This window comes from Dermacentor variabilis, chromosome 4 (genome assembly GCF_050947875.1).
Source record: "Dermacentor variabilis isolate Ectoservices chromosome 4, ASM5094787v1, whole genome shotgun sequence".
NCBI lineage: Eukaryota > Metazoa > Arthropoda > Arachnida > Ixodida > Ixodidae > Dermacentor > Dermacentor variabilis.
This window is the reverse complement of record NC_134571.1, coordinates 10,182,520-10,210,109: the sequence shown is the minus strand read 5'-3', so window position 1 is coordinate 10,210,109 and position 27,590 is coordinate 10,182,520. Positions and strand designations below refer to the sequence as shown.

The window sequence follows — 27,590 nt, the reverse complement described above, 5'->3', positions numbered from 1 at the left end:
CGTGTTCAACGTCCGGCGTTTCACGTAAACGCACAGCGACATCTGCGGGTGAGTAACATTATCAGTGGGCGTGCACAGTTCCGGGAGTTATAAGTTCACCACGTGAGCAAGCTACGTGGAACAGAAGTTGAACGACGCCATGTATATCCTGAAAAAGAGCACGCTGCAGCTCGGTCTGCTAACGGACGAAATTGAAGAATCCTCATCCGTCAGAGAGCATCACGAAGGTACAGAGGTCGTTAAGAAAGAATGATCGCAGTTGAGGCTTTCCTTCAATTTCCCAGTCATGCGGGTTTCATTTATAGTTTTGGGCTACTCTTTAATGAGACTTGCTGCACTTTGCAGATTTCCGCCCCAACTCATAGGCCTTACAGTACTGTAGTCACATTGAGTCGTGCTCACGCAGAACGCCAGCTCGTAGAGAACGGGAGGCGTGCTCTCTTCGAGCCGCGCCGCCACGACAGAAGAGCTCTCGGAGGGTTCGGCGGGCGACGCTTGTTTTCTCCCGTAGCACGAATCTTTTCACTAGGAGCGTTGACCTCGACGGCTTGAGTCACCGTCGAGACGCAGTCCTTTCGGTTTCCGAATCATCATGTACTCAACCACAGGTATATCTAAGGCTACAATTCTTGTGTTCCGAGAGCACACACTAAATGTCCGATAGTTGCTAACATTAAATAATTATTGGAAATTCGTTATTTGCACGTCTCCTTACGTTTGCTAAAGTTATCGGCTTTTGCTATTTCAATGGTTCGAAAACACAAGCAGGAGCCACCGGATGAGTCCTGAGTTCAATCACTCTTGAAAGAGCTTGTAAATCGGTTCAATGACATGTCTCTCTCATCAGAACTGAAAGCCGGGCGAGTTGGTATTTATTCATCGTCGAACAGCGACGGGTACATAGACGCACCGGCGCACACAAGAGCTGAATTCCTGAGGAATTTATTTTGGAACACTAAAAGACAGAAATGAGCATGTGCAAAAAAGAGCCAACGAATATTAACAAAACAAGGAAAAAACAGCAAAGCTATGCAGATCACTTGTCGTTCAGGGAAAGAAATTACTTCATTCTTTGGATCCGCGCTGAAAACTATGCCAACAGAAAAAGGGCAGAGCACAGTACTAGCGCTCGGAATGCATGAATTCCAACTCGCCCAGGTCTCAATCTTCCAGAAATATATTTTTCGGTCACTGCAAGGCGCTCTTTGACGCACATAATAGTGATGTTTTCAATAAAATATTACTATTATTCTATTAGTTCCGCTCAGGTGAAATAAGAACTAATGTGTACCAAAAAAAAACGTTCATACCTATCGTCTTTGCAATAGTTAAGTGCGAATAATTATCATTGCCAAATGAATGCAGGCGTTCTTTCGGCCTGGTATTAATGCATCGACCCTTTTGGTTTATACAAACACAGCCACAAGTTACGGTCAACATGTACTCGGCGCGTGTTTTACATCTTACAAATTTCAAATTTTCTTTCGTGTGACAAGCACTTCTCCCGATTTTTTCTTTGCCTTCTTTGTCTCAGCTTTGCGAAGTTATTTCAGCTTGTTAGCGACACTAAAGACAACACCACCACCAAACCTGTTGGCTAATTCTTTAGCCCATGCAAAAAACGGTGGATCTATAAAACGAGATGTGCACGCCTTCACTCTCTCCTACATTGGCTCCTTTATTGGCCCTTGGTGCTAACCTAACCATACTCATAAATTTTTCAGCCGGTCTTCAAATAGTAGGCTGAAGAAACCCCACTAATTTCAGCCTCGCTGCTTGATTGAAAAACCTAATTCACACTGTGAAAACGTGATTTGAACACCGCTGATCTATACTACACGATTGCACAAATACGATTTTTACTGTCTTGGAATGTCAGCAGTTGTAATGTGAGTTTGAGATCTAGCATCATTTAATATCAAGCAGGTTACATTTCGTTGCCATGACAGTGTCAAGCCTAGAAATCGCACTTAATTTTATTTGCAAATATCATGAATGAACTTCAGGCCTAACCAACATTCACGCAACATGATGTTGACAGTGTTGTAGCCACGTTTAGACCTGTGAGAAATAAATAGGTAATCAACAAATTACAAAACATCATTTAATTAAATTATTAATTGATTATTATTTTATTTATATATAGATATATTTATTTATTTATTTTCTCGTAAATTACATTGCTAAATGAACTTAACAGTGCAAGCTTTGTTCCGCATTATGTCACTCATGACTGTTGCAACTCTAGAGCCAATACATACGACAAATTTTCGGACAAGCAGCAGGGTTATGTTTCAACATTTGCATGAATTGTTACCAGCCGTTGTTGCTTAGTGCATATGGTGTTGGGCTGCTAAGCACGAGGTCGCGGGATCAAATCCCGGCCACGGCGGCCGCATTTCGATGGTGCTGGAATGTGAAAACACCCATGTGCTCAAATTTAGGTGCACGTCAAAGAACCTCAAGCGGTCCAAATTTCCGGAATCCCTCACTACAGCGTGCCTCATAATCTAATCGTGGTTTTGGCACGTAACCCCCCGCCCCAATTTTTTTTTCGTCAATTCTTCCTTTATTGTACGCGGTGTATTACAATGACTGTTTATGTGAGTTTTGGTCTTTTGGAAGCGTCAGCAAGAGTCTCTCATCTATGTGTCCTTTTGCGTTTTCGCTATTATTGTTTTGGATTTCCTGAAAAAGCGGATAAATCTGGAAGAGTTTATTCACCTTGTGGACTGCTTTCAATTTTCAATAAATACAAAGCAGCGACTGCAGTGCGGCTCATTGTTCGACGCGTGCTTTAAAACGCAAAGCGTTGCTCGGGAACTTTAGGAGCGCAGACAAGCATTTCAGACATTGTGATCGCTTCTTGATCCCACAAAGCCGAACGTATCATTTTTGATACGCTGAATTTGATGCCCGATAAATGTGATTTAGCGCTGTAAACCCAATTTACAGTCAATACTAGCGTTTTCGATATTCTGGAAGGAAGGTTCGGTTGGTGAATAGTTCAGCAAAAGAATTACTAATGAAATAATGGCCACAGTAATCAACTTTTACTCAATTAGAGTTTCGTTGTTTTCTTCATACCAATATACTCTCCGCGTGGCCAGAAGTACGTGTGAGCAAGTTATGATATTCTTCTACGTGAAATGGTGTTCGAGCTTTGTGGGGTTAATGTCATAATAATCCAATTCCTCATTATCCGACACAATGTAACATTCCAGAAAAGCGCCCCCAGTTTTAAAGAAAAAAAAAATATTTTAAACGACTTTAATTTGTGCTAAGTGGCTTCATGTATGCATTTTTGTGCGTAACATCTCGACAACATCGTTATATCTCGGGAGGATACAGATACAAAAATACTTAGTGCAGATACAAAAATATTGATATTTAGTACACAGCAAGGTCCCAAAGTGTAAACACTGTAGGGGGACCTTTTATAAAGTTAAGGAACACTAATACTACTTGACAGCAAAAAGGCAGCGAATTATAACAATACAAGAATGCAAATACAAATGCAAATGCATAATGAGGGAAAAGAATAATACCATGGAAAGTATAAAACGATAGGGGTAGGGGTTAAGCTGAAGTAAGAAACGAAGCAAACAGTATTAAGAACGACAGAATTGAAGTTGTGTTTTAAAGGACATATTCAATAAACGAAGCTATAGGTTAAACATAAAATTGCGAAGCTGATGTTTGAATGACGATATAGAAAAGGCACATTTAATGTTCAAAGGTGATTAATTCCAAAGTTTGATTAAAACAAATGCTACTCTTTGTGAACCATAGTTAGTTCGTACCTTAGGGAGTTTAAAATTGTTATTGGAGGAAAAGCGTGTAACATTTGAGTTAGTATAAAGTGTCGGATGAGAACAAATTTGAGAAGGTTATGGCCTTGAACTGCTTGATAAGCAAATGCGCAGACATTAAATTTCATTAGATTGTCAATATTCAGTATGTGCAGTTCCCGGTACAGATCAGTAACATGTGAACGTCGGTTGCTCCAGGTGAGAATGCGAGTGGCTTGATTCTGTACATGTTGGAGGGATGAAAGGTGGCAGCGATATGTTTACCCCAGGAAGCAATAAAATAATTTAGATTACTGTGAATCAATGCATAATATAGGATGACCAAAGTAGTCAAGTCAAACTAACATCTAGATTTTAGTAATACCCTAATACCATAGGAAATTTTGCGCTGTAGCTCATTAATATGCAAATTAAATTTCAAGCGGGAATCAAGTTTGATACCAAGAAATGAACACTGATCTGATAGATCAATAGGATGTGTGTTTATAAGGAGATGCATAACTTGCGCGTTATTTATTGACCTGGAATAGAAAATTAAGAACTTACTTTTCGAGGGATTTATCAAAAGCTTATTTTTAGCACACTATGCACTAACGTTAATAAGTTCAGCATTAAGGGCTGTTGTAATGTTGCTTAGAGAATTAAACGAACATAAGACAGTCGTGTCGTCAGCATATAAGATGCATTCTGATAATGTGGTTAGACACTGTGGAAGGTCATTAATGTATACTAGAAATAAAAGCGGGCCCAGAATTGAGCCTTGCGGAACGCCGATGTTAATTATTTTTTTAGTAGAATAGATGCCGGAGATGGATACTAATTGCTCACGATCAGATAAGTAACTACGGGAAAGATTAAGAGAGTTGCCAATAATGCCATAAGATGCAAGTTTAGAAAAAAGAATGTCTTGATTTAGTGTATCAAAAGCTTCAGCAAAATCTAGAAAAACAGAACCAACGAAGTTACCATTGTCAATTTCTAGTTTACATTTTTCTGTGAAATAAATAAGGGCTAGGTTACTCGAATACCCTTGTCTAAACCCAAATTGTTTCGGATGAAATAGATTAAATTTCGTTAGGTAGTTAGACGGGCGAACACGTATTATTTCTTCAGTTACATTGCTAAAGAATGGGAGAATGGATATCGACCTATAAGTAGAAAATTAAGCATTTGTCACCTTTTTTAAATACCGGGATAACCTTACTCATCTTTAACTCACGGGGAAATACGCCGGTTTCAAAAAATAGATTGATTGTGTAGGTGAGCACATCCGCACTATGATCACCAATCATTTTCACGTGGTTAGCAGAAATATTATCGATACCTGCGCTAGAGGAGTTTAGACTAGTCATTGTTCTTCTTACCTAATCCGGGGTAACAGGAAAAAGAAAAAAATGAGTGATGATGATGAGCGCGCTCTTGAGAAAGTAGTGACATCTATGTTTGGTTTATCACATCGACTGCTAAGCTGTGCTTTTGAAGCTAAAACGATGTGTGCATTGACCGCACGGAGACGCGGCGAACGGCAAACGTGTCAACTAATGCGGACAAATGTGCAGTAGGCAGGTCTTCCAAGGTGGTTGGTCTCCTTTCAGTGTTCCCTCCCGTCTGGTAAGCAAGAAAAAAGCGCTGATTTTACTCACCTCAGATGATTTAGTCGCGAGGCCTTCATAAAATTCGGCCTAGAATCATCGCGCACGCGATGATTCTAGATTAGCCGTTAGGCTTAGCAACAGACTACAAGCAACTTCGTACTCCACTTCTTCTTGAGGAGGTTCCCAAGGTGTTCCTTATGGGCACACGCCTGAATTCACGTGTGCGGGTTGACGCAGTAGACGTTGCGAAGAGTGAAACCGCTGCTTCGCTTCGCACGAAGTGATCTCCTGAAATTAGGGACGCTCAAGTGAGCATTACTGCGCAGCTAGAACAGCCACTCGTGCTTCTGTGCCCTCATACGCCTGGAGAAAAACAGGAGACGTATGCGTGCTCGAAGGCGTCGCTTTAAGATCGGGATGACGTTTGAGCTCATCATTACGGAACAGCACATAGATTGTTTTGCAACCATTAACCACCCATCTGCGCGACCCGCCGTGGTTGCTTAGTAGCTATGGTATTGGGCTGCTGAGCACGCGGGATCGAGTCCCCGCCACGGCGGCCGCATATCGATGGGGGCGAAATGCGAAAACACCCGTGTTCTTAGGTTTAGGTGCACGTTAAAGAACCCCAGGCGGTCCAAATTTCTGGAGTGCCCCACTACGGCGTGCCTCATAATCAGAAAGTGGTTTTGGCACTTATAATCCAACATTTTGTAAATATATTTACGCAGACTGATGTAGTGAGATAAAAAAAATGTCGGCACATCACCGCTCGGAACTTGGCCATGATTTCGCCCCTTCTAACGCAGGCTTTTATTCTGATCTGCATCACCCCACCGCCTTCCTGCTTCAACTATCCTGTTGGATTCTTCGATTTCATCGACTTACCTTGGAACCCTTCCGTCACCGCCCACGAAGAACTTGAAACCTGCCTACCACCGCCGTTCCGGCCACTTGTCAAGTATGACGCCTGGCAACCTGCCGGAACTATCAGCGCGGGAGATACGCATCGACTAGAAAAGACGCATCTGCTCTGGAGCCACTTGGGGCACATCACTGCTCGGAACTTGGTCATGATTTCGCCCTTTCTTACGCAGGTTAGTTACCTGCCGTCCTCGGCATCATTCCGTTCAAATGACCCGTTCTTGCTCGAGGTGGCGTGCCCCCCCTGTAATGTTTGATTGTTGTCGCCGAGTGCTTCGCCTGTCATGTTTCCACTATTTTAATGCATTCCTTGTTTTTTTTATGCTCGTTGAGTCAGGTGATATTGAACTTAACCCTGGGCCCCCTGTGTCATTAGAGTCTATTTCTGAGGCCTTCGCTCGTCTCGAACAATCTCATGCCACAATAATTGCCGAGTTGTCAGCTATTCATGGTGCGCAGTCAAACATAGAAGAAACTGTCAATCATCTGTCGCTGCTTGTCGATGATTTGGAAAGAAATATTGGGAATGTTCAATCGAGTAGCCCCTGCCCACACACTAGCACAAGCCAGAACAGTACTAAGCTCTCGTTTGAAATCAAACAACTCACCGAAAAATGTGATGACGCGGAGAACCGCCTCCACAGGTAGAACCTTATCTTTTTTGGAATTTCGGATGTAAAAGAAGAAACGTGGGCGCGATCTGAAGAACATGTCGTTTCCTTCTGTCGCGAGAAACTTCGTGTGTCACTTGATCCTGCTGCCATTGAGCGCGCGCACCGAGTGGGTCGTTACACGGAAGCAAAGAATTTCCCCATTATTGTAAAATTTGCGCGTTTCAAAACCAAATCATTAATACTTTCACCTACATCTCAACTTAAAAATTCAGGGTATACTGTTCGCGAAGATTATTCAACCCGTGTCAAATTGGCCCGGAAAACACTTTTTGCCTATGCTCAGCAAACTAACTCTGCGTTCAAGATACGTTTCAACAAACTTGTTATTGGTAGCAAGCAATACGTCTACAATGACACAACCGATACTATAACAGAGCTATTGTCGTCATAGCCACCACCACCACCTGCTTTCTGCCCACTACGTGCCAATCCTCATCAAACATCATTAACTAACAGAAATGCGCGGGCTTCAAAGAACATGACTCTAATATTGACAAATATCCGCAGTTACCTCCGAAAGAAAGAAGCAGTAGGGTCCCTTCTTGAAGATAGTCCCGCGGACATTGCTATTTTTACCGAGTCTTGGCTAACTCCTGGTATCGACGACACAGAACTTCTTTCGGAAACGAAACATTTTATTGCTTACAGGCTCGACAGACCGGGAAGAAGGGGTGGCGGCATCGTTGTTCTCTCGAAATCAGAATTGCATACATCCCCCGTCCATGTTTGTTCCTCTCACGAGATAATTTGCGTTAAACTGGCCCTTCCTAGCTGTACAAACATTATTGTTGCTTGTTATCGGCCTCCTAATTCCGACTCCTCCTCTCTTACCGACCTACACTCCGTCCTACTTGATCTGCACTCTCGGTTTGTCCATGCGAACTTCCTACTTTGTGGGGACTTTAACTTTCCCGATATCGACTGGGAAACACTGTCAGCACGGTCCGGTCCGTCGAACAAATTCATTGACTTAGTCCTCACGTTTAACTTCACCCAGACAGTTAAAGCGCCTACTCGTGGCGACAACATTCTCGGTCTTGTTCTCGCTTCCAAACCTGAGTTAATTGAGTCATTAACAAGCATCACTGGTCTGAGCGATCACGAGGTGCTTGTGTTTAATTTTTCCGTTCCCACCCTCACAAAGCAACGCTCCATAAAATACATTCGCGAATACAATAAAGCAGATTTTCACCCTATTAATCGTGAGTTAGAAACGTTTTTCCACCTTTTCCGGCAGGCCGCACCCACTAGATCAGTAGAACAAAACTGGTTGGTCTACAAGAATAAAATCTTACCCCTTGTCGAAACCTATGTCCCCCTTGTCTGTATACGTGGTGACTGTAACAAGCCCTGGTATAGCAACGCCTTGCGACAGTTAGCAAACAAAAAGAAGCGCCTCTATCGTGCGGCCAAGCACACGAATTCTGTAAAGAAATGGGAAACGTACAGCAAGTGCCTACAAGAATACATTAGCATACTGCGACGTTCTAAAAAGAATCTTTTTCACGAAGATCTTTAAAACATTATGCGCGTTAACCCCCAAAAATTCTGGAATCTGGTCACCCCGTGCAAAAGCCGTACTCAAAACATTTCTTTGGTTAACCATGATGGCTTACATGTCCCTGATATTGAGCGCGCAGATGTCATGAATTCATATTTTTCCTCCGTGTTCACCCACGAACCTACACTTCGTATTCCCTCAACACCTGCCACTAGTTTTTCCCAAATGCCACCAGTTTTTATAACCCATGAAGGTATCGCTAAACTCATCGACAACCTTAAGTTGTCAAGCGCTCCTGGGCCAGACAACTGCCAAAATATTGAAGGGCACCGTGAGCAGTTCTAGCCGTATTTTGCAAATTATTTTTCAGCAGTCTGTTTCAAACGGCGAAATACCAAATGATTGGAAAACTAGTAAAGTAACCCCAGTATTTAAGGCAGGCAATCGATCCGATCCTTCTAATTACCGCCCAACTTCATTAACATCTATTCCATGCAAGCTACTGGAGCACATTTTATATTCGCAGATCGCATCACACCTCGACAATAACGCTTTGTTTTATGAGAAACAGCACGGTTTTAGATCAGGCCATTCTTGCGAGTCCTAGCTTTTCGAATTCACCACAGACCTTCACTTAAACTTAGATTCTTCTTTTCAAACTGACGTCATTTGCCTAGACTTCTCCAAAGCCTTCGATCGCGTTCCACATCGGCGTTTAATGGCAAAACTGTCCTGCCTCCACATTAACCCTTTAATCTTGTCATGGATTGACTGCTTCCTCCGCGAACGCTCACAATATACAGTAATAGGGAACCACAGATCGCAAAATACTACAGTCATCTCTGGTGTCCCCCAGGGATCGGTGCTGAGACCACTCCTTTTTCTGATATTTATAAATGATCTTCCTAAGGCCATATCATCTTGTATCCGCCTCTTCGCAGACGATTGTTTCCTTTACCGCCGCATATATATTCCCGATGATCAGACTCTGCTTCAACGCGACTTAAATCTCATAGAAACCTGGTGTACGTCATGGCTTATGCAACTGAACATTTCCAAATTTAAGTTCGTGCATGTATCAAGAAAGCGAATTAACCTCAGCTATCCATATTCATTAAATTCTACACCACTCTCTGAAACAGAATCATACAGGTATCTTGGAATCATCGTGAACAACAAACTAACATGGTCTGAGCACATTGCAAAACTTTGTACAGATGCTTCCAAGTTGCTTGAGTTTATCAGATGATCCCTCGCTTTTTCACCCCGTTCTGTCCGTCAACTCACCTACGTAACATTCATCCGTTCGAAACTCGAATATGCCTCGGCGATCTGGAATCCCCATCAGAACTATCTAATCGATCAGCTTGAAGCCATCCAAAATCGCGCGGCCCGTTTTATCACATCGCAGTATGACAGACGACACAGCATAACTCTTATCAAGACATCCCTTAATCTTCAACCCCTGGCACTTCGGCGTAATATTTCACAGCTTTGCCTATTCCACAAATTGTACTATACATTCCCACAGCTAAGAAATTCTGTATTACACCCGCCGCTTCGCACCTCACGCCGTCTTTTCAAATCTTTAAGTTTGTGGAGCCATGTATGCGCTGCAAACTCATTTAATAAATCTTTTTTACCTAGCTCCATTACATTGTGGAATGACTTACCCGATTCCATAGTTAGTGAAATAGAACCTAATAAATTCAGGCACTTATTAACAGCACATTTCAAGGGCTGAGTTATTTTGCCGTGTCTTTGAATGTGTATGCGTGTTTTGTTTTGTTTCCAAGTTGTTCTTGAGCCGCTGCGTCTATCTTAGTGTTGATGCTCCTGATGATGTTAATATTGAACATGAACCCTGCACTTTGTATTGCTTTTTTGTTGTTACCGACCATTGTATATGTAACGACTGCTCCCCCCCCCCCCTTATGTAATGCCCTAAGCCAAGGGCCTTTAAGGGTAAATAAATGATGATGATGACTTAAGGATTCCTTCGGCTCTGAAACCATGCATTTTACTGCAAGAGCAGCAGGTGATCACAGCTGACACCGCCCTCTGCGAATGATGATCCTCTACAAAAACGGCACAAGCCCCCGCAGGGGGATAGGTCAAGCATCCAAAGGCAGTAGGAAAAAAGAAAGCAAATGAATATTTCGAGGAAACTGCCAATGAAAACGTGCCGCAATCTTAATAAATAATGTGTACCAGAGACCTTCACCTGCTCAAGAACTTCTATCCCAATTCTATATTCTTCTGCTGCACAGTGAAAGCCTAGGTGGCCTCCGAAGCATGTGCTCAGGAGGCACGTGCGTGAACGCAACTCCCCACACGAATAAACAAGCAAACGCATGACGGAACCAGTTCTCAAGTGCAGGTTGCCGCGTGGCGTATGAGTTCGAATCCAGCTGTCGTTGGGCAGCTTTGTCTTCCTGTGTCCTATGGCGAAGTCCAGGCCTGGCAACAATGCCTGGACGACACGATCGTGATCATCGCCAGCGTAACGGCAGCGCCAGCGGACACGCAGTAAGCGAGACCTAAATTGTTGCCGCAGTGCAAGGAAAGTACGAGAATAACGACATTGAACACACCGCAAGACGTGAGCCAGTGTGCGTGAAAAAAATTTGGAGTTTTGAAACAGTAGTCATTGAATTCTTCAATTTTATTAGTAATGTACATTTCACAAGCAAGAATGAGAAGACGCCTTCGTAATAACACATTACGCGCTGATCGATCCAAGAAAAATGAGAAAGTTCTATACCAGCCGTTTTTTTTTTCAATAAATATATTTGAGCCAAAACACGCGCTAATAATTGCTACGTCTCTTTATAGATTTTCCCTCACTTCCTTGCTAAAATGATTCAGAGTGCGTTGCCATTCTGTTTCCATGACGCACCGCAGTTATGGCAGATTAAAATTGGGCATATAAAATTACGCATATACGGTTCTGTTCGCCCAAACGTGCTTAGCATATTGGTTTCATTGACCATTGTTCTCTATAAATCCTGTGAAAAAATGGCCGGTCTCATATCGCTTTCCATTATCGCACTAATGTATCTGTCATGCGTGCTCACTGACAAAAATACAGCCCAAGTTATACACCACATTCATCTCATAATAGGTGTTCCTGCATTTAAGGCAGGAACATGCATTTAATGCAGGAGCCAGAAGCCTCTGCCCTTTTGTTCGTAACTATACGAGACAAAAACCTGGCTGCGTGTACAAGATTGTTTTTCGTTTTCTAACACAGTTGATGCTGTGCAAAGTAGCCCTAAGAAAGAAGCTTAGGCAAGCACAGATACTGTCGTAAGTTTGCTGCCCGTCAGATTCATTCGAACGCACACACAACAGCAAAAATAAGACATTAGGATTTCATACCTTCCACGCTAAAGCAGCGCGCGTAGTGGTAACACACTAGAGTGGTGAGTTTAGACTAAGAAAAAAAAATTGAAAGTCACACATACAGTTCGCACCTCGCGTATTCTTGCGTGATGATCGACATGAGTGATTCAATGGAGAGGTAACGCAATAGGAAATGAAACGCTTCACTGGTACTTCCGCGTTCAATTGTGTCTGAGCCCTTCCTTACTCTAGATGCCCGATATTTCACAAGAATGCCGTCAAAGTAAAGATGCCGCAGCGGGCAGTAAGAAAAATGACGTGCTTTCTGGTAGAATGGTATTACCAATTTTACTTTATAGGTTAGACAGTAGTAAACAATTCAACAGCCCATCATCCATTTCATCACCAGAAAGATGGATCTCTTCACTTATTTCGCATGATTGCGGCAACAGCGACAGACGCGGCATCATTTCAACGAGTCTTAGTATCCCATTCCGATCAGCACCAGGTTGAGAAATCCAATGAGCCCTAAACAAGCACACGTACACCACATCCCACTCGCTAGAAATCGACTTTCAGTGCAGATATAGTTGTGACAGAACAACAGCACGTTTATTTACAACTCGTACGCGCAGGTTGGTCTGAGACTATCGTCCAAATAACTGAGGTCCAAGAATGTCTTAGTTGCAGAGAAAATGACAGCTGGAAAAAGAAATGTTTTACGTTGCAAGTTTGCGAATTACGTCTGTCAATAAAAAAAATTTAGCAGCCATGTCTAGAACTCTGTAACTCAACACCAAAGAAACTTTTGGCAATTCTATAAACTACGTATATTAGGGCGTATAATGAAGACGCAATAAATCTGTAAGATGAGAGTTCATGTCAGATCGGTACTATCAAAGGCACAAATAGATTTTTGTAGAAAAAGAAATAGGCGCATCAATTGAAATTTGCTTCTGAATATTACAATTCGACGTTTTCCTTGAAATGTGCTAAACGTCATTGAAGTAGCGTCGGTGGCATCCAAATGACAGCTTTTATATATATATATATATATATATATATATATATATATATATATATATATATATATATATATATATATATATATATATAGGGCGAGCTCTAAATGAGCACCCCTCTTAAAGCTGTACGTGCGATTTTATGTTGTTTTAACACCGATGGCTATTCCTTTGTGGTGGTAAGTGAAGCACAACATGAAAGGACTTCTTCACATTCCTTAGAACATGGATATTTATTGTTACGATAACGAATGCCCAACAAAGAGGGAATTTTCAATTTCTAGCCAGGGCCGAACTATTCCCGCGTGTGGAAAGTATTGACTATCCTACAATCACCGCACTGGGCAGCTTTGTTGCGGCGAGTCCTTTGTGCAGACGCATCACTCGAGGTTATGCGTTTCCAAGCGGCACAAAACTCCTGCTGTTGATCCATTCTAGCGCCTGCAAAATAGTCTCCGTTGCATTATGCTATGTAGATGTACGCTTGAAAAAAATACCATTTAATATAAACAGCAAGGGAGTTCATTGATTCCATGAAGTTCTCATGCACACCATTACGGTGCTCTACCAGTGAACGAAGACCTCTAATTTTGTGTTCTTTGCGGTCACCAGAAATAGGTTGAGAGGCGAGGAAGACATCACATGTGCCACTTTCCCAAATAGAAGTGCATGACGCGAACAGCAACTCGCAGATCGTAATATTGGCAGTGTTGTAAGAACATTCCTATATCGACAAACGATTCTGCATTCTCGTTAACAAGACATTCAAAGCTTTTGCACGCACAAGTCGATGATTGTGGAAATTAGATCCGAAAACGAATAATTATATAAACGCTATCGTCTAACGCCTACCGATTCTTTCAAAAATATCAGTGAATTTGAATGCTGAGCACCTAATGGATTTGGCAATATTATTGGGCGTGCGTTTTTCACTGTGTTCGGAGGACTGAACATAGATTCGTGTTTTCCGCAGAAATGTACTTGAATGAAAAAAAACAACCGAGTACGCAGACAGTTGATGCCAATTGAACATCAAAATTAGTGGGGGTGGAGCATATGTTGAGGAGCATTGCTTTTGTCTTGTGTGAAACATGCTGCATATGAGAAATATGGATATGCTACAAGACACCGATATATAACAATTGACTTTTCATATGCACAACATGCAAACAGCTACGAAGTCTATAGATAAAAACTTGTTCAACACCTTGTGAGCATTTGACCATCAAGTACTGGTCTCGCGTTTGCGAAATTCTGTATAAAAAGATGCACTTTGTATACATTCATATCGTTGGCAGCTTCAGTCGTAGGATTAATCAATTATCTGGAAAATAATTGTGCGGCATGACAGAGCGACACGTGGAAGGGATTGCGTGGGGTGACAGTAGAAAAAAGAACAGCATGTCTTGTTAAGTGCTATAAGACTTGCTAACGACATGCATACAAGTTCGCAATTACAACGGATGAATATTATTTAAAACACGGTTTGCGTTAAGCCGCAGAGGCCAAATTCCCCCACTTCGGTCTACACCTCTATCAAGGCTTTCTCCTCCCAACGCATAAGGCTTTACAGGACAAAATCGACTCCTTGAAATTTTAGAAACTAACTTGCAAAATGAATTTTGTCTTAAATGTGTTTCACAATAATTGCGTCAGCGTTCATTTTCATTTATAATTGGTATTATAACTGAAATTAAAGAATAGTCACGGTACGTGTGAAGGTAAGCTGTCATTATAAAACAAAGAACGTGAAATGAAAACATAACGAAGGATGTGGATGAAAATTAGGTTTTCGCTCAGAAAAACACTTCTGGAGAGAATTCCGGCCTCCTGCACACACTGGCATGATAAATGCTGAGTCTTGGCTTCAGCGGAACCAACGTTGTAGATTCCGGCTTCGGCCCCCAACAGGAGAGTTACGCGCAGGCCAGTGGTTGGTCGATGTACTCCTTTTCGGGTATTTGAGCTTCTTCCGTGGGCGCTGCATCTTCACCCTGCGGAAATGTGCACTTGGATCACTTTAACGTACACCGGTTGCAGGCTGTAACAAGTCGAGTGCCAGCCGCCTTACACGTGCTGCGAGCACGGCACAAATAGGCTGAATGAATCACCTACGCGCAATTGCGCGCGATAGTCTGAGGACCACAGATGCTACCAAAAAAGAACAATTTTTTGCAGAACCTAGGCATGCAGGCTGACATCAAGTGCTACAACGTACTTATGGCTGTTCGACCAATGCAGTTTATTGAGACAGCTCCAGCTTGCCCCGAAGGGCTGTGCTAGAAGAAATCTTTATCACTGAAGCCATGGTTTGTGGAGCCTTGCTCGCGACCGTACGTACCGTACCGTGCTTGTTACTTCGTACTATGCTACTGCAAACATTAACATTTATTTCGTCCGCTAGAGGAAACTTGGTATGCGCAATTAGACCCAAGTTATAAGTTAGGCTGTCAGAGAAAAGTTGCCGTCTACAGATCCTATGCCAATAAGCCAATAAGCAACTTGTACAGAAGAGCACCTTTGCCATATGAAATATTTGTTATGGCCTCGAATCGAGGCCGGGCACATTTCAAGGAGAAAATGTAGGCAATGCGACAAGTCTGGCGAGGATGTTTTTGCACCGAACATTTTACGTTCCAGATCACCGAGAGTGCAGAGATCTTTTGGATGAAAAGTGAGCTGCCTCGGGGAAACCTTCTGAGCACACTGAACGTCACATTCCCGCTGCTGCTCAGGCAAACTATTTCTGGCAATACGTTATGCATGTAAAGGATTAAGAATAGTTGTTACATTTTTGCGTCCCTAGGCACCACAGAATCTGCATACATGTCGGTAACTATGTGCTTATACTTTGTCAGAGAACCTTGTGCAATCTGCATACATGTCGGTAACTATGTGCTTATACTTTGTCAAAGAATATTGTGCAATATTCGATAATCTATCTGCTTTGTAGCGTGGCCAAGTTAAAAAAGATGAGTACTTGTGCCCACTAATATCCATGTAGTGGAAGACATTTGTACCGTTTTTGCAGTTAAATTTTTGTAGCACACGCCCCCCCCCCCCCTGCCGTACACTCCGTTCAACAAAAGTTCCTACACCTGCTATTCCAACATTACGCGTGTCGCCTTAAAGTCAGCACTGAAATGAACACTGCAAATCAATATCCGAGTCAGTGCAACAGCACCATTTCGGATACGCACCAACAGCAGCCTGGTGCGACCCCGCTCATTCCGAGGCTTCTCGTACGCACCTTGGTGCATGAAGAACTGCGCGCACACGCGCGGTACACGATCTCGATGAATCCCACAAGGAGGCCAAGCGCCACTCCTCCGCCGAGGATGAAGAATACACCCAGGAAATTCTCTAATGTCATCACGAGGCCATCCTGTAAGAAGAAATTCGGTTAGGCTATTGCCATCAAGACAAACAAAACATTAGCGCTTATGTGGTTCCAACAAAAGAACCACATAAGCGCTAATTTTTCAAAGTGCTGAAAGTTCGTCCTCAATATTAAGCACGTGACATATCCAGGTGCCTTCGTATGCAGCAGTATTTCAAAAAAAGCATGTCAGTGAGCCTTCACAAAAAACAATTGTCCAGAAGATAATGATATATTAGCTTATTTTCCTGCTGGGCTTTATTAAAGAGAACCAGCTTTACATACATTCATATGATAAGTGTATGTGTATTGCAGACATATAAGATCTACAAGGGCAGCAAATTCAGATGTCTTACTACTTGAGCTGCAGGCAATGCATAACGCAGTCAAAGCCTCCAATACGCTGAAGAACATTAGTGTTATTGACTGCTATAGACTCGCTGAGCACTGAACATCACATTAAAGATATTTAGAAGATACCACAATTTTGCGAAGACATACACAATATTTGCACGTCTTCCCCATTCATCACCTATGTACACTGAGTGGAGGGATAACGTGAAACATAGTACAATAGTCTAGCAGAGAGACATGCACACTATACTTCAGCACCAGAGGTCCCACCTGATTCCCTCTATTCTGTGTTTACACCCATTCTTATATATGCTTACCTTTCTGAAAACTTCTTGACAGACAGATTTTTCAGTCCACCACTTCTTCTTTAGCTTTAACAGCTCCCCAGTTTCTGTAAGCCTGGCAATGGCTTCATCAAGAGGCATTCTGTTGAAGATAAAATAGATGGGCAAAATCACAAACTACGCACTAGTGCACTCAAGCACAGCATGCGATATTTTCTGTCATGCTTTGTGTGCATTTGTGTGTGAAATAATAGCAGATGAAGTGCAATCAAGATTTGTTACGCAGAGAAGCTCGTTCCATTCGATTATTTAAGATATCTTGTGAGTACAGAAAAACTTGTGCCGTGCCTACCATTCTTGAAGTGCGATAAGGAAAAAAAAATAACGCTTGATTTTCCTCTAATATAAATGCTGAAGTTATGCACACTTTCATCCTTGTAGCAATAGTTGTTTCGGTTCCTAACGAAAGACGCGCGCAAAGTATTTTAGGTGATGTAACAATAAAAAAATCAATAACGCCAACGTTAGGGAACACTGAGAAAGACCAAGTTATTTCCAGGAATATACTTATTAACATCAAAAGCATCTGAGTGTACAGCATCCCCTTTTAAGGTGCTTTTTAATCAAATACGTTAATAGGCGTTCGTGTCCTGAGAACACGTCGGCTACACCTCCTTTACGATATGTGAGGAACAGAAAGGTAGGAGAACGCTGCCAATATTACAATAAAAATGGGGTAATATCGTTACATCAAACTTGTTAATAGTTCCCGGATAAAAAACGTTTCCCCTGGAACAAACAAAACCGAGGTCTCTCTTGGATGTTGCAGCACAAGCACTGCACTCGTGCACATAGAAACAAAAAACACACGGCATCGTATATGTAGGCACATTAGCCCCGCATGTGACTTGGAGATTTCCTCATAAAAAAATGAAAAAAATCTGATTGCACACATGTCCCAGAAGTAAAAGCATCCATTGTTTTCTAAACATACACAAAAAATGTAATAATAAGACCAACATTTCAATATGACCATGAAAAGTTTCCGATTGATTTTAAATATCTTACACAGTTTATTATTTTTCAAAATTTCCCATGGCTGAAGACACAGCAATAACACCCACAGTGGCAGCTTAGTCGCTGTGTGTTGCTCTGCTAACCTCGAGGTCGTGGGTTTGATCGCAGCCTCGGCTGCCGCACTTCCGTCGGGGCGAATTGCAAAGGCGCTTGTGCATTCAGATTTAGGTACACGTTAAAGAACACCAGGTGATCAAACCTGTTCAGGAGACCCCCACTGTCGCCTGCCCCGTAATCATATTATGGTTTTGGAACGCAAAATATAATATTTTGTTTAGGCAGCAATAACACTCGACCAGCATTGTTTGAGGATATTTTTTCCACTATGCAGCAGAGAGAGAGTAAAACATCTTTATTAATAATATCTGAATGGCGAGAGCAGTGTGGGAGGCACCCTCAGTCCAGGGTCCCTAAGACGATTCCGGCGATGTTTCGAGCCCGTTGTATCACTGCTCGGAGGACCTCGGGAGGTCCATCGCGGAGGGCATCGTCCCACAGCTCTTTGTTGCGTAGGGGGTAAAGGAGAGTTGGCAAGGGAGGAAAGAGGTTTGCAGTGCAAGTATGTCTTTATAACGGAGCAAGGGATCCCCCCACTCTGAACTAGTCGCCTCACCACGCCGAGTCGCGCGGAGGGAAATTTCTCGGGCAACCGCATGTGCGCGTTCGTTACCCGGCAGCGAGGTATGACCAGGGGTCCAGAGTAAGTGGATGCGGCAAGGTGTGGTTAGTGTATTTTGCGGGATCTGTTTGAGAAATTGGTGCGCCGCTCTCGGGATGCCATGTCCTGATAGGAACGCCCGGCATGCCTGTTGCGAGTCTTTCAATATATACACTTCCTCAGGAACACGGATGGCGTATCGAATTGCAAGAGCAACACCGAGAATTTCTCCGTAAACGGCATTTGTTCCGCGCATTGCAGCAGAGTCTCTCAGGGATTCGGTGCCGTCCAAAACTACCGAGGTATAGCCCTCTTGAGTGCGTGATGTGTCCGTGTATAAAGTGTGTGTTTCCGGGATGTTTGCAAGCATGCGGCCAATGTATCGTACACGCGCTTTGCGCCGCCCTTTGTCATGCTCGGGGTGCACATTACGTGACAATGGATGAATTCTTAGTGCTTGGCGTATCGCTGACGACAAGATCGTTGGACGCGTTTCGGACTCAAGGGGTGGGACAGAGTATCCTAGCTGTGTGAGAAGATGGCGGCCAGTAGAAGTGAGTAGGAGGCGCTGGCGATGGCTGACCCAATGTGCCTCCAGCAGCTCGCCCAGTGTGTTATGTGTCCCTAAGTTAAGGAGACGGTGTGTGGAAGTATAGTTGGGGAGGCCATGGGCCAGTTTCGTCGCTTTGCGAATCATTGCGTCTATGCGAAGTTGTTGCGCTTGGGTCAACCGCTGAAATGGGAGATGGTATGTAAGGCGGCTGATCACGCATGCCTCCACCAAGCGCAGCAGGTCCTCTTTTCGAAGGCCCGAGCACCTGTTGGAGACCCTCCGGATCATAGCCAGAATTTGCTCAATCTGTCTGGATAGAAGGGAAACAGTGTAGTTTGACCTGCCATCCGCTTGGATGTGTAGGCCGAGGATACGAGCACGATTAACCTGTGGTATCGGTGTGCCATCCACGTGCACAGTGATAGGGGGAGTACAGGAACGGCTCAGGGGGCGAATGATTATGAGCTCCGACTTTTCCGGAGCACATATTAAGCCGCATTTTCTCGCGTACTCGGAAACTGTATCGACTGCTTGCTGCAGTCGGTCCTGGATGGCTCCGTCGGAACCCCGTGTCGACCAGATAGTAATGTCGTCCGCATAAATAGCGTGGGCGACATCAGGGATATGGTCGAGTAGCCGGGGGAGCCCTGCGAGCGCGATATTGAATAAAGTAGGGGAAAGAACTGAGCCCTGGGGTGTCCCACGTCCTACAAGGCGAATCGTACCGGATCGATGCGGTCCCATTCCTACGGTGGCTGTGCAATCTCGAAGAAATGCGCAGATATAGTTGTACATACGAATCCACAGTGTGAATGTGCAACATTGCGAAGGATGAGGTCATGTTCAACATTATCGAATGCCCCTTTTAGGTCTAAGGCTATGAGTGCTCTCGTTTGGGCGGACGACGGAGGTCCTATGACCTCCTCCCGCAATTGTAAAAGCACATCTTTGGCAGACAGATGAGCCCGATATCCGAATTGACAGTTAGAAAAGAATGATTTTTCTTCGGGGAAGGGCTGCAGACGCCGCAAGAGTACATGCTCCGTGAGCTTACCAATGCAGGATGTTAGGGAGATGGGTCGTAAGTTTTCAACCTTAACAGGCTTGCCCCGTTTGGGGATCAGTGTGATGTCGGCGTGTCGCCATGCTTGGAGAAGCATGCCCTTGCGCCAGCAATCATTGAAGATATGGGTGAGGTGGTTAATATCCGCGTCACTGAGGTTACGAAGGGTGCTGAATCGGATGTGGTCGGCTCCCGGTGCCGTGTTGCGGCGTAGGTCTTGTAGGACCACCCGCACCTCGTCAGATGTGATGTCCGCATCTAGCAATTCGTTCGCCTCGCCTACATAAGGATAGTCAGGGTACTGCGGCGGCGGGCCTGTGGGTATGAAATGCTTCTCTAGCTCTCTGAGGAGTGTCGAAACATCGTCCCTGTACTCGTGCATTAGGATGTGCAGCTGTTGAAATGTTTTTCCCTTTGTTGTGGTGGGATCTGTGAGTGAGCGAAGAATCGACCACGTTTTTGCTGTGCTCAATGTGCCTGAGAGGCGATCGCAAAATCCTCGCCAGTTATTCCTCGTAAGGATCTCTGCATACTCCTGAGATTCCCGTGTAATTTGATCTATACGTTTCCTAAGTTTGCGGTTGAGGCGTTGTCGTTTCCATCGTCGTGTCAACCCTCTGCGGGCGTTCCAAAGATGAAGATGAGGTTTGTGTCTGGTGTCTCGGTTGTGGTGCGCAGTGTGCTCGTGGTGGCCTCTAGATCTTGTGCGAGAGAGTCAAGCCAGCGTTCGTACCCTTGGCGCTCAGGTGGGTCCTGGCGACGTTCCCTGAATTTCGCCCAATCCGTTATACGCACATTTCACTCGGGCTTGCGCGCACCCGGTAATGACAAGGTGGTCGCCACAATGTAGTGGTCACTACCAAGGTGCTCCTCTAAAGGCCCGTGCGCAACGACTGGGCCAGTATTGCGCACGAAGGTAAGGTCAGGGCAGGTGTCACGAGATACGCTGTTGCCCATCCGAGTGGGGTGCTCTGGGTCGGTAAGGAGTGTGTATCTCATGTTACAAATGGCATTCCATAAGCGAGTCCCTTTAGCCTGCGATTTAACGTAACCCCATGCAGTATGCGGAGCGTTAAAGTCACCGGCCACCACACAAACCCGTCCAAACCTACCAATTTCTGTTAGTAGGTGCTGAAAACAGTGCGTTCGCGAACGGCGGGAACTGTATGCATTGAGTATAAACAGACTCTCGCTGCGTTTACCTTGCGTAATTATTTCCAATATTTGGTGAGGAATGTCAATGTTAGTGGTATGCATGCGACATGTAACATGTTTCGAAACTAGGGCTCCCACAAGAGGAGAGAAACCCGAGAACGTGCTGTAGCCGGATAAAGAAGGGGTGCAATTGACTTCCTGTAAGAGGATGACATCGGGAGGGTTCGTGGATGTGGCGATATACTGCTGTAGGGAACCTCGTTTTCGGCGGAATCCCCCATAATTCCACTGCCACACCACTAGTTGCTCCGCGTTACTCGGTGCCATCATCATCGCGAGAGGAAGCAGGCGGTCGTGCATAGGGATGCGGGCGCCGGGTGCCCACATCTGAAGGTTGCGGCCGAGAGCCCTGGTCGGAAAGCGCGCTTTCGTTGTTACCGCTAAGCTCAGGAACTTGCATGCGTGCGAAAGTGCACTCTATACATGATTTTACTTGCTCCGTAATCCCTATTTGAAGGGCCCCCATTTGGCGTTCTATCCTGTCCAGAGCCGCCTGCATACTAGTGCTCATGTCTGCCACCAGCGCGTCCATTTGTTTTTGTGGGCGCTCACAGCGCGCCTCCATGTCACCACGTAGGCGGGCTGTTTCTATTAGAGGATCGGGATTTGGTAACGAATTGGTAATTGGGTAAGAGGTAGGGAGAGATTTACTGGGCGGAGCGAGCTGTGGGGTACCCTTCGCCCGACCTACCTCCCGAGGCGCCTCCATTGCTGTTTTCTTCTCCGGGGTCCGCTGCACCCCTGAAGATACCAGGGTCACCTTGGCTGGGGCGTTGGTCTGCAGGGACTTCTTGTAGGGTTGTCGGGAAAATGGGGAAGGAGGGCGCTTCTCTGGGAGGCGCACCGATGCCTCGCGGGATCGGGACCGAGACTTGGAGCGGGTCCGGAACTTGCGACGGGAGCTCGAATGGGTCTCCGACCGGACTTTTCTGGTCTCCTTCGTTGGGGCGCGCGACGTTCGGGTCTCTGCCGTATCTGTGGTAGTGGTCGGGTCGCTAGAGGGTTGGAGTTCACGCTGCTCTTTCTCGAGAGCTTTCCGCACCCAAGCTTTGTTCAGTGTCTGCCTAGCACGCCGCGGGCAGTTTGGATCCGCTGTAGGGTGGGTGCCGTCACAGGATCTGCAGTGCGGGGTGCACGGATGTGACGGGGGGGGGGTTGTCAGTCCCGCACGTCGCGCAAATGATCACGTGCGGCGTAGGACAGTAATCAGCCCAATGCCCGAGCTTGTGACATATCTTGCAAACCAGTTGGCGGGGTCGGTGTGGGTAGCAGCGGAGTTCGGCACCATAGAAACGCACGTAGCGAGGCACTTTAAATCCTTCAAATGTTACCAACGCAACGTTGGTTTGACCCATCATTCGTGCTTGAAGTATTTGAGTTCCAGGAGCCACAAGCTCATCCACTAGCTTGGATGACGATGTACCGGGCAAAAGGCCAGGAACAATTCCCTTGCATGAGTTGTCTGGGGCCGCAAAAATATGTCGTGATGGGATAGACCCGCTGACCAAGGTTCAGCTCCCTCACCTTGTACAATGCGTCGGCTACGTGTGACTGGGGTGTCCTGATGATTGCCAAGTTCTGCTGAGGTCGCAGTCGGAATATGATGTCCTGACGATCCTCGGTGGTCAAGCCGGCAGCACTCCATAGAGCACTGGCGAGTTCTGGGCGCGTCCACTTATCGAGACAAAGTCCTCCGTGAGGCCGCAGAATTATCTTTTCATCGTGCAAAGGAAGTTGCGGCAGGTTCTGATTCCGAATGCGCTTGCGTACGGTAGGCTGGGAGGCGTCCGCAATGCCCAAGACGTTCTCGGAGGGTTGCGTCTTAGCGCGTGTTTGACGGTTGCGTGGCTTATGTATGACTGTCTTCTAACAGCCACCTGTGTCGTCGTCAGTTTGTCGTCGTAAATGTTCGGGGCAGCATCTTCCTCCATCCTTTCCCCGTTCGGAGTGTCTGCCTCTCGTTGTTGGGAGGGAAAATTGGCGACGATGGGATCGGCGGCCACTCCCGCAGTATCCACCTCGGGTGTCTTCGTTATTGTCGAGGAACGCGCGTCGGCGTTCTCCGTCGCCGATTGCGTCTTCTGCTCGTTCGAAAATGAGTTTGCGGTAGATAAATGCTCCATCGAAACAGAGCGGTGAATTGGTCGATGGCCCTTTGCACGCCCGTTTAGAACATGGGCCTCGGAAGAGCTGGTCGCTTGGCGCTCTTGGTTCATGGTGTAGAAAACACGCCAAGGCAGCTATGGCCCCGGCAGGGGCAGCTGCGTTGGAACTGCTTCAGAGCTGTAGAGGCGCGTGGAGCGGCAACAAAGTCCCGGGAAGAAAAGGCGGTCGGTGGGAAACGGCGAGAAAGCCGCTTCCCATACGACTCCCGGCGAAAGCGGCCCGGGTAAGGGCGGTCAAGGGCGGTCGGTGAAGGTCGCGTAGTCTCGACGGTTGCGGAGCGCGCCGACGACACGTCCGTTCACTTCGGCCGACCGATTGGAACTCCCTATGCAGCCAAGATTGTTTTCGAATGACAGCGACGTCGCATTTGGATTTCCCGCTTTGTGCGCAGCTCCATATGGAAAGAAAGAGCTCAATATATCACTGAAATATGTTACCAAATAAAATCGTATCAGCTCTAAGTCATGATGATTTCCTAGCAAAACTAAAACACTATTTTAACGTACTAACGTAGTGTTCTCTTGCTCATTCGTTATAGGCACCACTGTGTTATTGTGCGCTTTTTCCTTATGTTAGCTATTTCTTCCTCGCCATATTTTGATGTTCCTTGCACAAATGGTTTAGTTCTAGGTTAGCAGAGAGTTCCTTGTAGTGCGTAAAATTTTGTCTGGTTCTGCTTTTCGTTGTTTCACGCAGTATCTGCTGGTATGTATACCTTTTTATCAAGCATTTTGCTTGTATGAAGTGACCACGTTACGTTGATTTTGTGTATCTTCAACATCTTGGGTGTGTCGTTGTATTGCTCTTACCGCTTTTTTCTTTTGTTTTTGTGTTCCTGTTTTTGCGCTTGTCTTGGTTTTCAAGTCTATTAAGTATAATCGCAGTCCAGGATCTGATATTTTGACAGCTGAATTTTACGTTAAGTTTTGGAAGCTGTTAGGGAAGCAGTTCAGATCACTGATGAACAGGCTGCCCATTGAAGGGACTTTGTCAGCGTCTCAAAGAGAGGGGACTAATCACTCTCGTTTGTAAGGATTAGTCGAGAAGCACCAATCTAAGAGCATGACGTCCATTCACACTTCTGAGCAACGAATACGAGCTCATAACAAAGTGTCTGTGCATGCGACTCATTCCAATGCGCAACATTGTTTTGGGCCCCCACCAGGCATGTTGAGTCCAGGGACGTTCCACTCGGCTTCAAGGTTTAGCAGTAAGGAATTGACCTTCTCCTGCGGGCGAATGCAAGGAAACGTCCAGGTATTATCTGCTCCTTCTATCAGGAGAAGGCTTTCCATATCATTAGCCACAGGCACCTTTTACAGTGAAGCTATCTATGGCTAGAATCTGGAGAAGTATGTGTCTCCCCCCCCCCCCCCGAGATGTTGACAAAAACAGATCATCATGTGGGCCGATCCTGGTGATTTGCAGAAAGGGTCGAAGTGCAATGGCACATACCGCTGTGGCCTCGCTTGTCTATGACGATGTGTGTGGAAACGTCAGTGTATATGTACAAGGTGAAAATGTAAAAAAGGAAAAAGGAAACAAAGAAAAAGAAAGAAATGGAGAAATAGAAAAAGAAGCTTAAAGAAATAAAACAATATTTTTAAAAGGCAAAACAAACAACGAATTTATGTATTTGTGCCTTTATTCAACCAATATATTTTATGTCGAGTTTTGTAGCATGACCACCATATAGAACTTAATATAGCTATTGAGCAATACCGCTTCGCTGGTCTTACATCTTCGCACAGTGGAAGGGCTCTCATTTTCTTTTTCGATTTTTGTAAGATGTTAGCTACGTTTTGCGTTGTCAACACCAGGACGGCAAACCAACAAGCCCAAGCTGCTATTTTAATGAAACTAAGGTTCAGGAATTCAGCGCGTTGATCTGTCCACTGGCAACTCAAGCGACAATTCTTCGGTCACTTCTGTTTTCCTTTCTCACGTACTTAGCATGTCTGTCTCCTGTCCCAACCCGAACCAAGCCTATCTTGGAAAGAGTTACCTTCCGTTTTCTTTGAATAGAGACAACTGCTTGGCAAGTTCATAAATTGCCAAAGGATAAGGAAGGACTCAGGATTCCCAACCTGGGCATCGTGTCTACTGCACTACACGTCAGGTGGACCCAGGTCGCGCCTAACTCAGATGTGCTCCTGACTCGAAGATTTACTTATTTTTTTCTTAGCACTCCAGTCCGTTTGTTTTGGCAAAGCACATTGTCTCCCTGTGTGCCTCGCTCGGGTTACCCGCCCACCATTTATGCGGAGGCTGTCAATTCTCTGGTACGCCTCCAAAAGGTTCACCCCGCCATCAGTGTAGTTTAAACTCCAGTTCGAGAACTAGTATATATCCTCACCCCAGGTCGCCCCCGCATTGCCAAAGATACGATCTAGCCTTCCACAGGACAAGCTGGAAGCTCATTACGGCCAGCTTCTTTGACGCCAGGCGAGCTAAGTTCGTGTACCGCCTGGCACAGGGCTGTCTGCCGGTGAGCTACAGACCCTTCACAGCCATCCCGACTCGAGGAATGTGCCCTTTTTGTGGTGGCCGTGAGGATACGGTCCATATCTTTTCGCAGTGTTTGCTTCCCGCAGCTATTCTTAAACGGATAGTTAGTCTTTTCAGCATCCCAGGTGTTCCGTTTACGACAGTTCGTTTTCTTCACCCTTTGTCTAAGCAGGCGACAACCAGTTCGTGTTTCTTGTCGCTTGTCGAGTGCTCATACCAAGTTTGGTTGGCACGCTGTGATGCAGTTTTCGGGAGGTGAGCGCCGGGCCTTCTCCCAGTGCTTGCGAAAGCACTGAAGGACGTGTGGTTCCATCTCACCCGGGAACGGCATCGCATATATGAGAAGTTTCTCGAAGTGTGGGCTCCCTGCCGTAATTTTTTACGAGTCAAGTGGAAAGCTCTCCATTAAGTTATGAAGCATGCGTCTAAGGTCACTCGACTTGGCCGTGTGAGCAAGTCGATCCACGTGTTTTTGTTCGCCTTAGTGGAACCCAGAGCCAGAACCAGTCGTGGCGCATTTTCGTCGTGCGATCGCGCTGCCCTGCGGATGGCTTTGGTGGTCTCCATGGTTGTTTGCCTTGACCTCTTTTGTGTTAAGGCAATCCGAGGGTCTGTCGGGATAGATTCCCGCCAGACCGACATGGCTGTTTTTGTGTTGGGCACAGTAACTCAGGTACAGCAGCCCCCTTGTCCTGGAAGGACCGTTGGCGCGTGTAGAGAGGGGTTGCCGGGGTCAATGTGCTGAATGATGCTGGGTTGAAGAGCACATGTAAGCTCTGGGACGCGGCACCTCCGGGTGCCAAGCCCAGTTCCCATCTGACAACGGAAACATGCATGGATGTTCTCGTTTGATGTTTTCGTCAGATTTTGCTGCCTCTCATATTTTCCTTCTGCACTCTAACTCCCTTCGTAAGCCATCTCCTATAGCAGAAGATAAAACATTATGAGTTCGTGCATCACCTCTTCCATCTCACGTTATTGCTAACCTGTCCCTTGCTACGCTATGAGGCAGCGCGCCTAGACATAGGTGCCTTGTCTAATACGTCCCGTTGCACGTTGTCACATCTTCAAGAGAATTACCAACCTTTCAAGAGCGTTCAGGGTGCTTCCTACAAATGCAAAGTATTTTTGTTCTCACTTTATGGTAAAAAGCAACATTTCAAGCACCCGCCGCGATAGCCAAGTGTTTATATGGCTGCACAGTTGAGCTCTAGGTAGTGGGAGCGGTCCCCACAGCAGCGGCCGCATGTTGATCGGGGCAGAATGCAGAAACGCTCGTGTGCCGTGCACCGGGTGCAGGTTAAAGGATCTCAGGCGGTCAAAATCAATTCAGAATCGCCCACTTCTTGCGGGCCTCATAAAGAGATCGTGATTTCGGCACCTAAAAATAATGATAATAAAGAAAGCTAATTGGAGGAGCAGCTAAGTATATAAAGATTAGGGTGACATTGGCCCACCGG

The 27,590-nt window shown here is 45.4% G+C and overlaps 1 protein-coding gene across 1 annotated transcript in view; it reads right to left on the bottom strand.

The window, feature by feature from the left end:
• Positions 1-13,999: 13,999 nt before the first annotated feature.
• LOC142578657 (glutamate receptor 1-like) overlaps positions 14,000-27,590 on the bottom strand; it is a 61,171-nt gene continuing 47,580 nt past the window's right edge. Inside the window, exons 13-15 of the mRNA XM_075688100.1 lie at positions 16,924-17,032; positions 16,124-16,258; positions 14,000-14,867 (exon numbers count right to left, since the gene is read on the bottom strand). Of these exons, the coding sequence (XP_075544215.1) occupies positions 14,790-14,867; positions 16,124-16,258; positions 16,924-17,032 (322 nt within the window). The 3' untranslated portion in view covers positions 14,000-14,789. The remainder of the gene's footprint in view (positions 14,868-16,123; positions 16,259-16,923; positions 17,033-27,590) is intronic.